Source organism: Perissodus microlepis, chromosome 23, assembly GCF_051167445.1.
Source record: "Perissodus microlepis isolate ML-2025 ecotype Zambia chromosome 23, ASM5116744v1, whole genome shotgun sequence".
NCBI classification, from domain to species: Eukaryota; Metazoa; Chordata; class Actinopteri; order Cichliformes; family Cichlidae; genus Perissodus; species Perissodus microlepis.
In genome coordinates this window covers 29,093,824-29,103,754 of record NC_140482.1, presented here as the reverse complement: position 1 = coordinate 29,103,754, position 9,931 = coordinate 29,093,824, and the positions used below count along the sequence as shown (strand labels likewise).

The 9,931-nt window shown below is 38.6% G+C and overlaps 1 protein-coding gene across 2 annotated transcripts in view; it reads right to left on the bottom strand.

Annotated features, from left to right (window-relative positions):
• Window positions 1–9,931, bottom strand: part of LOC146361707 (uncharacterized) — a 133,523-nt gene that overhangs the window by 88,158 nt on the left and 35,434 nt on the right. The window contains exon 1 of one of the 2 annotated variants that reach the window (XM_084922601.1): window positions 11–278. The exons of the other annotated variant lie outside the window; for it this stretch is intronic. Coding sequence (XP_084778727.1) covers window positions 11–68 — 58 coding nt within the window. The 5' untranslated portion in view covers window positions 69–278. Of the gene's footprint in view, window positions 1–10; window positions 279–9,931 lie in introns of those variants that run through there. 2 annotated transcript variants of the gene reach the window in all.

Genomic DNA, 9,931 nt, shown 5'->3' with positions numbered 1-9,931 from the left:
AAGCACATACCTATAAACAAGCTTCTACATGACTCTGCCGGAGACAGAGGTCGGTACTCGGAGCCCATGTCTCACTCTGTGTTGAGAAACAACTCCTTCCACTCTCCTCTGACTGTTTTCAGGTATCAGCAAGTTGCTCTACTTCCTGTTGGCATTCCTCTTTTTTCCCTCGCTGAAGACGGATGAACATTTAGAGACGAATTGACATGTCAAAACAGAAATTTACCACAGCGTAGCTCCACTTTCTGCTACTGCACTCGGTCAGCTGATAAGCTGTGTTTTTGTTTGAACGGAAGTTGTGAAAGTGAGCAGCCAATTACAGCCGTGAGCTGCTGCACGTCACGACAGGAAGCCACATGAAAGAAAAAAAGGGGAGAGAGAAAGCGGAAGAGAGAGAGAGTTGGAGAGGGGGGCTCTCCGCTGGATTTCATTGTGTTGCTTTCAAGAAGGTCTAAAAAACAGATGCTGCTGGCGATAAAGTGATGACTCACACAGCACAAAGGTGCTTTTCTGTTTGCTTGTTTAGAGTAAAATGATTTATAGTGAGCATTGTTTCATGGTGAGGGAGGAGCATGAAGTGGATGAGACTTTTTCCAAAAAACAACAGAGTTGCAACAAACCGTCGTGTACAGTCCCTGCTGGGAAATGATTAACAGGTTCTGGAATTTCCCCACACGTCTTTCTGCATTGTGTCGGAACACATTCATCGATGGAAAGTTCCTCACCAGCAGTTTGTGACATTTACTTGTCCCTTTACTGCTGCATTTTGATAGATCTCCTGCAGTTCCCTTTTTGAAAGTGAGGCCAGGCCATGAAACACACACAAAATGTTACAGCTATCACAGACACAAGGGAATAAAGATTTTCAGTTTATCTGTCAGTGTCTCTGGGTAGAAGCAAGTAAATGCAAGGTTATAACATTTCAAGTTAAGAAGCACATCAAATGAATGAGAAGCAAAAACTCATTATAAAATGAGCTAGTTGTTGTCAGTGTGTTAGTAAAGGTTTTATAACTGCTTATTTCATAATGTATAAATGAAAGGTCAGCAGGACAAGTACCAGACAAAGCACGACGTGATACAGAACATCCAGATATTCACTGCAAGATGCAGACACGATCCAACTCTTCCCAACTTGAATCAAGAAGAAATAATAAAACTTCAATCGTTTATAGCTCACCTTTTCTTATTTCTACTTTCACCAGTCTAAACCTGGTAGAAAACAAGTAGTCCGGGGTGTTGTCAGATGACGTTAATGCATTCTTGGCTGCTAAATGTCTGGAATATGTTTGGCAAAAAGACGATTTTGCTTACCAGCGTTTATATAGTTTAAATCGTGCAGCCGTGTTTTAAAACACCAGATCACACAGTTCATTTCTTTATACAGAAATCTGAAGAGTCTCATACCTGTTATAACGAAGCACTCAGCTTCAGAAATAGTAATAAAAATATATATGTGGAAAAAAATAAAACACATTGGAGAAGTTGTGAGGATGAGCTAGGCCTACACTCTGCCTAATTAAATGGCACGTCTCCTACTATTCATGAAGAGCACTTATTAAAACAAGCATTCACATCCAATCCACTAGATAAATGACTTTACACCAAGTGCCATGAAGCCCATTAAATTGCTTCTTTAGAGATGGATCTGGTCCAAACACACAATCAAAGGATTTGACTGGGATTATCTCAGATTAGAAACACTCAGGGACAAATGAGGAGATGACAGGATATCATACATTGAAAGGATAAATTAGCAGTCACATACCAGACCAAATTTGCGATGGGTGTTAGGGAATAAAGAGCGTGGAGGGGGAGACTGAGTGCTAAAAAGCAAAGAACAGCTCTTTAGTTTTTAGTAAGCCCAATGATACATGGCCAACGTAAACCACAGTAAAAGCTTTTCCCTCTCCCTCTAAAACCCCCTGCCATGTAAATAAAGACCACATCAGGGGAAGAATCAAACACCAAAGTCTAAGAAATGAACGCTAAGTAACTTTTGAGAAATTAATATGTTCATTTGTTATGTTTCTCACGCAGCTCTCTTACCTAACATACACTTTGAAGTGGATTTGAAGCCCAAAGTGGAACATAATTTTAAAAATGCAGCCTTGGTTTCATGAAGTAATGTTGGAGTCCAAATATTTCACAAAAATGATCATTAAAGACATTTTTACTGTGTGACTTAGTTTCAGCTCCACTTCAGTCTAAAGTCAAACTTTAACTTTGTGAAAAACGTGAACAGTTGTCAGTACTTGACTGTATTTCAGAGGGAAAACTATTGATTATTGTGGAGAGCTGAGCCTTCGGCAATTCCTTTAATAACTGCGGTGCTACAGAATTTGCAATACACCAGACTGTATTTTAACCAAATATATGAGAATTGTGAGCTTAATTTTCAAATCCAGTGTTAAAAAGCGCTGATTTTTGCAAGGTGGATGTTTTAGTTCCGCTCTAATTTGAATATTTTAAAGTGAAGTAAAGCAGGCCTAGTGCTGATAAAACACTTTTCAGGAGGATAAATAATGTAGGCACTGGTTAATGTTAGCATGTACTGCTTTGCATATTTTAACACCGATGAGGACCTCAGTTCTGTCGCATTAAACCGAGGCTTTCGCTTTCTCCCAGACAGCAATAAAAAGGTATTCTGGAGGGTTTGCGCATTAAAGAACTGTGACCTATGAACTCCACATAATCTTCTCTGCCTTATGCTCAGTTGTCAGGCTCGTTTCCCCATTGTGCTAGGATTGGGTGCCACGGACAGTGGGAAGTAATACCCTACCTGCTCTGCTTGTTAAAAGTTGAAAAGCTCGATTCATCTACTCTTTGATCTGTGTTATCGTCTTTAATGATGAATAACGTGACTTACAGGTTGTCTTTGTGTAAGATTTTGTTTGAATTTCTCCACTGGAGACAAAAAGTTCACTCTCGGTTAAACTTTAGCTCTGGATCTGCAAATTGAACCTTTCAAGAATTTTGACAAGAAACTGATCGGTGCAGTTGATACACATTTATGCTATTATGTTACACTACAGCTCAACTGAAATCTTAATTCTCCTCATTTTTAATTTTTTTTTTTAAAAATGAAGGACAGTATTTCATCTAATGCGCGTAATTTCCAACTTCCACTGACCAACATTTTGCAAAACTTGTATATGCTATACAAAATATATACTATACATAACGGTCACTAAATATACATGAAAAAATAAATATACACTAAAAAGTATTGAATAAATAGAGTAACTCAAAATCGGTGACAAATTAAAGGAAAAACACTGAATTTTTGGATTCCAGTGATCCAATGAGAGAGAGGCCTCACAGCAAATCAATGTGTAATTGTTCTTCATGATCACCTTTATTTTATGACAGTTCTGAAGGCACTGATAAACTTCTGAAGCAAATGTCCCCAACTCCAGCCACCTTAGCAAGCCTTCCCAACATTGGAGCACAATAAAAAAAAGTATAACAACTATTATTACTAATGTTACTATTTTAAATGACTTTGCACTGAAACCTAGCTATACCCTACATCATAATAAAATGCCTACAGCCCTACAGTACACAGCATGACTCTGCTTTTTCGGAGTAGTACAAGAAACTTTCACAACAAAATGGCACTCCACATTCAACATGACAATAAAATAACATGTGAAATAAAGAAAATGTTATCTTGATGAAGGTTTATGAAAATCAAACAGCTAAAAAATGACACCTATGTCAAAGTAAAAACTGCAGTTCCTCCAATGGCCACATGACAAAGCATCTGACAGAGATCCAAAACGCACGGTATGTGTGTAGAAGCTCTCAGCTCTTATTTGCAGTTTATGTGTCAGAAACTATTTAATAAACTACATTTTCGAAAAGAATAATTACTGGGAATATGACACAGTCCGATTGGTTTTTGTAGGTCTAATAGAGCATACAATGTCACCCTTTATATGGCTTATGTAAAATTTTGTGATATTTTATTTATTCTGCGGTGATATCTTCCTATAAATAAAGAAATACAGTGTATGGTAGCATATAAATTGTGTTTTCCAACATGCTCTCGTTAATATTAAGAAGTATGCTCATCAGTGAGTGGGAGCTGCAAAATAAGTCTAATTAGCTGTCTGTCAGTTCAAGCTGTTGTCACGGGTGATTGGCAAAAGTTCAAAGTTGAACAAATTCTAATACTGCTGCATTGTTGTCGCACACTCCATATACGATAATTAGGAAAGGTGCATACATTTAAAAAAATCAAATCAATACTCTAACACAAAGAGTGCTCATATCACAGATGGGACTAAGCAGCTGCTAACAACATCACCCCTCAAGCTGATTAACAGCCTGTGTGCTCTTGAAATTGCTGTCAAACTATTTTTAGTGCTTGCCCACACAGACATTGCATCAATAAAACTACCAATTACCAGTACCAACATTGTCAGATGAACTGTAAATTCAAGCAGAAGTGACAAATATATTCAGAATTCCTCTTTATGGCAGTCACAGTTTTGACCACGAGTACGCAAACACGACGAGTTTGTATGAAACGAGTATAAAGTCTCGGTCTGACATTAAATAAACCTCCTGACACTGTCACCCCGTTCTCACGCTCACACACACACAGTACCTCTAAATGCAGTACTGAATGCCTTTGATCATTCCACTTGATCACAGCTCTAAGATGTCAGCTGTGTTTGAGATAGGGAGAATTTGTCATTGGCTGCAGCCAGCCTTCTCTCCGTCATCCAATTTCACTGCCTTGATTTACAGCAGACGCCAGCAATTTAAGTGTGAATGAGGGTGTTTCGCAGACACATAACTCCACATCTAACACCTTCTCATAAACAATAAATTGCCGAAGTTATTTTGTTCTTGTCTCATCCTTCTCTATTAACGAGGCGTTATTAACAAGCGCAGCAGGGAACAAATTCTAATCTTTTGGATTGCTCACAGAGGCTTTTGCTTGCCGCTGAAAAACAAAAAAAGCATTTTATTGTCACAAGGTTCTAAAGCAAGGTCAGACGTTCAAGGTTGCCGCACGGTTTTAATATTCAGACTTGACCATGTAAAGCTTCAGGAGGTAGAGCATTTTCACTCCATTAGAGAAGGGACAAGCATAATTATGAAAATGAGATAAGGGAGAATCAAAATGACCTGATTGAAAAAAAGAGAAAAAAGTCCTCCAGTGCAGAACTTAGTTTGATTGATTCAGAGCAGATGAGCCCAGGGCTCCACTGTTGGCAGCCCAGGGTTCATGCTGTAATGATAGCTTTATAATTAAGATTAAAGACCACAGAGCACAGACAAGACACTCGAGTGGTGTTGGGGGCTTCTCTGATGATACTGGGAATAATTGGAGAGAAGTATCTACAATCCCTACCTCCCTAAAGAGCAGGCGAATGTGGGTATCACTATATGCAAACACTGGGTGTGACTGACAATCGGAATGAGCTTGAAATACCACAATCGCTGACGTCTTTCAGAAAGCGTGATAACTCACGATCTCTGTGTCGCTTCAGGATGTTAAAAAAAAGGGAGAGCTTGATTTATGTATTACTGTACTAGTTCAGTTCAAAAAAATGAAGCAAAAGGCATGTGTTAAACAGAAGATTATGTATTATTATGACTATTCGCTCTTTACACAGGGCAGATTGGAGAGCCATCTGGGCAGCAGTTACGACTGAGACAGACTGACTTCTGTTGCTAATGAGTTGGCCAGCATGAAATGAACAACCACATTTTCAACAACTTTCTCCTTTTGTGATATTTGAGGAGGTGGTGACACTTTCTGCTCAACTTTTTAACAACATTTTTTTTAATAACGTCAGCACGGACGGGTCCGGAGGCCCTCCCCCCTCCGCCCACATGGCCGTCCTTTGTTAAATAACGTCTTCAGTCGCTCGTCTGATTTTCACCATTTTTCCGCAGCTCATCAAGGTTCGTGTTCAAAGTGGCCATCATTTCTCACCTTTGCTGACACCTTCTATCTGATGAGGGTGAAGTCAAGTCGCTTAGATGACTAATAATCATATCAAAGGTGCATGTCATGCAGCAGATTTAAATAAGAGGGTTTGAGGGAGCATTTGCATGCATCTGTATGCCTGGGCTAAGAGGCTAATGTCATAAAGTACGGCGCAGACATGATTTAATGTAATCTGTCATGTCATATGCTAATCTTCAGTCCTCTCGGTAACATGCAGCATGTTAGCACGGGGAGCTTTCAAGGAGCACTACAGTAAGTCAGAGGTGTGCTATGAGACGGCCTACAGCGTGTGTTTGCGTTCTCCTACAACTCAGACTGCCTACAGTTTGGGCTGTCATAACATTACATGACTGAAATCATAAGAAAAACACAACAATGACAATATTTTAACATCTATAAGAAAATAATACGAAAACACAAAATAATATTTTTTTAAAAAGCCCATGAAATGAATTGCACCCGAAATAATAAACAGCACAGGGAAAACCATATCTGTATAATATGATGTGTATTATACACATGCTTTGTTGGAATTTCACATCAGTGTATTGGTACATTAGTTCTGTGTTTATTTCCCAGTCGGACAGACGTTATTAGTAGGGATGCACAGATTGTGAAATTCGTTGCCGATGTTTAAAATAACAATTTGGCTGATAACCAACACCATTTTTTTCCCCAGTATTTAGATTTTTTTTTTATTTATTTCACTTTTTGTCCCCAGGAAACGAGCAAATTGTCACTGTAAAAAACAAAAAAACAAAAAACAACAACTCTGTGCCCCTGGTCCAGATCCAGATCGGGGGATGGGTCGGGGCAAAGACGCCCAGACCTCCCTGTCTGGAGACACCTCCTCCAGCTATAATTTTGGGGTGGGGGTGGGGATGTGGGAGGCATTCCCAAAACAGCTGAGAGAGATCATCTTTCCAGCATCTCCTGGGTCTGTTCGACAGTTTCCTTCCAGTTAGACGAGTCCAAAACACCTCACCTAGGAAGCATCCTGGCCAAATGCTGATCCACCTCTATCACCTCCTTCTAATGTGGAGGAGTATCAGCTCTGTAAGACAGATTTGTAAGACCGACCCCAGACACCCTTTAGATGAAGCTTATCTATGCAGCTTGTACATTATCTTCAGTCTTATTCTTTTGGTCATGAGCCGCAGCTCGTGGTTCGTTGCTTTAGTGCTAAGCTCTATCTTTACCACAACAGAACGGTACATTAGAGTGGTACAACGGGCTGGTCTAGAAGTTCTTCTTCACACATCTGTCAATCATTTAGCCAGCACAAAATTAGTGGGACAAATCATATAAATATTACACATTCACATCGCCAGTGTCGTCAACAGGACCAACACTAATCCATACCAATGTATTGGTACAGCTTAAGTTACTGTTAAAGCCTCAGATTGACTAAAAAACCTACAATAAAGTCACTTCTGCTATGTTTTATCCAGATATTTACATATTCTAGTCTCCATACAGGCAAATTATTTGATTTGATTTAGTCTCTGTGCTTTTGTATCTACTTTCTGAGCATTTGCGTCCAACCCTGACCTCCTCCAACACTGAAAGTATTCATTCTAATGAATCCAAGTTGATCCCTAAGCTGGTGACAGGGAAGCCAAAGGCCAAACCAAAGCAACAGATAAGACCCATAGTTAAAACAAAATCATCGTCAACTAACTAAACAAAAGAAAAACTGCAACTAAACCTCCTAGCAGCTCAAAGAAAAGAGAAGAGGGGAAAATGGCAGCGCTCCTTTCAAGCTTTCTCTGGCAAGGTTAACACGAAAAGACGAAAACAAAGGATGAATTAGCATAAGAGAAGCAAACAAAATAATACGGTAAAGTGGAACCTAAACTAGACAATAGCATAACACAGTTGCACAGCCTCACAAAAGCACTCTGACAGATACAAAAATAACCAAGCTCTTCTATCCAGTTTACTGTTCTTTGCTGCTCTAGATTTTTGCATGTGGAGGTGGATGCTAGTGACTCAGGTGTATGATCCAGCCTTCTTCAGGATGATCCCAAGGGATTGAGTTCAACAAAACTAAAAACAGCATATCTGTATTTAGTATCACCGTTATCGTTTGCTTTTTAAAGACAGGTAATTGTCTGTTATGATGGTTAGAGGTTGGGATCTGTGTCGTGGACAATGCCTTCTTTTATAACCAAGGCACACTTTATGCAACGACAGCTGAAGAGACAACACATCGTACACGTCCTTCGTGGTTTTGGTTGTTTACATTAAAAGGGCTTTGTGGGAAATTTGATTTTCTTCAAACCACAGTGTTTATAATTTTATGCCCATTTCTATCTTGGATAAAATACACACACACACACACACATCTAAAGTGATGAATTACAATCTCATACAACACTGGTGCATTTGGCCGCTCATCAGTTACATGATGTGACCTTTTCTTGATGAGGGTAATGCTCTCTTTTCATAAAAAGTGCAATTTTCACACATAGTTTTATCACTGGCTCACAGTGCACATGGTGAAGAGGGGAAAAAAGGAGCTAAATTTGGTCACAAGTGGCACAACTGCAAAAATACCAGAGAATGAAAAATAAATTCTTTGGAGGAAAATGTCAGGTACGAAGCTGTGAGAGCGACTCTGGAGGTCTGACAAGACACAATTACAGACCAGCCCCCTGCTGAGAACTGGGATGTGGTATTTTCATGTTGGTAGTCTCTCAAGTAAGCACCACAGCAGCACGGCACACCCCACTTTGATCTGTGTGGAAGGGGTGGCTGCTGCATCCCACTTTTGTTGCTGATATAGTGTGAGAATGAACGTGGACAAAGTCAGCAAAGGGTCAGCCTCTTCCAAACACAGAGCCAATGAAGGACTATATAAAAGATATATAAGAGCATGAAGCCATAACCTATTACCTGCCCATCTGTAATGCATTTTATACTATAAATATAAAAAACAACATACATTGTATCTCCTTAAAGTGTACCATATATTCTTCTTCATACATATGCAGCTTACTTTGATATATCCAGTATATATTCTCATCTAATAATATTTCCAATTATTCATGCCCTGAAGACAGCCTGATAAATTGCCTGTGGTAATTAAAATGATTAAGTGAGAAGTGCAAAATGGTAATTTATCCTTGCATGACAGAGTTAAGTAAACCTGGTTATAAAACCAGCCTAATTAGCTGTCGTAAAACAGAGCTGAACGGTAAACCAGCAAGCAGGTAGTTACAAAGAATTAAGGATTTTATTTCTCACTCTCCAGATGGCCTCCTTGCATATTTTTCACTTTTATTAACTAAAGATCTTTATGTGTTACATTTATTTGATATAATATAATATAATGCTCAACTGTGCAGCAAAGAAAAATAATGTTTTATATTATAATATTCAAAGATAAAATATTTTTTCCCTATTTTGAATTAGAAAATTCAGTCATCAATTATTTTAAAAATTCTAATGAATTGTACCAAATTATTTTTTTTAAATCAAGTATCCAGAATTACTTGGGTTTTTTAGTGAATAATAATAATAATAATAATAATTCATGTCACCAATCATTTATTGGTCACATGATCCTAGCATATTTGAAATCCCTTTCTAATTCTAAGGTCATACTAGGGAACAGTTGCTGGAGACTGTGGCACCGTCAAAATTACTTTGACCATGTGGAATGTGATCTTCTTACTTTTGAAATGGTTTTATTAAAAGATGTGAACCAGGCCTACGACCAGTTGCAGTTAGTTGTTGTCTTCAAAGCAACTTTAAAGCAACTTTGGCTCAAAACATCAATAAAAGAGCAATAACACAGAGTCAGTTTAACTCATAATAATCTGCAAAAAATTGACATCATTCAAAATTTCCTTTGACTGACTTTAACGTGTTGGCAATCTGTGGGCTTTTATAAATTAAACAGAAATTATTTGCAAACCACTGCCAATCTGTCAGAGTGATAGCAGTGATAGTCAGT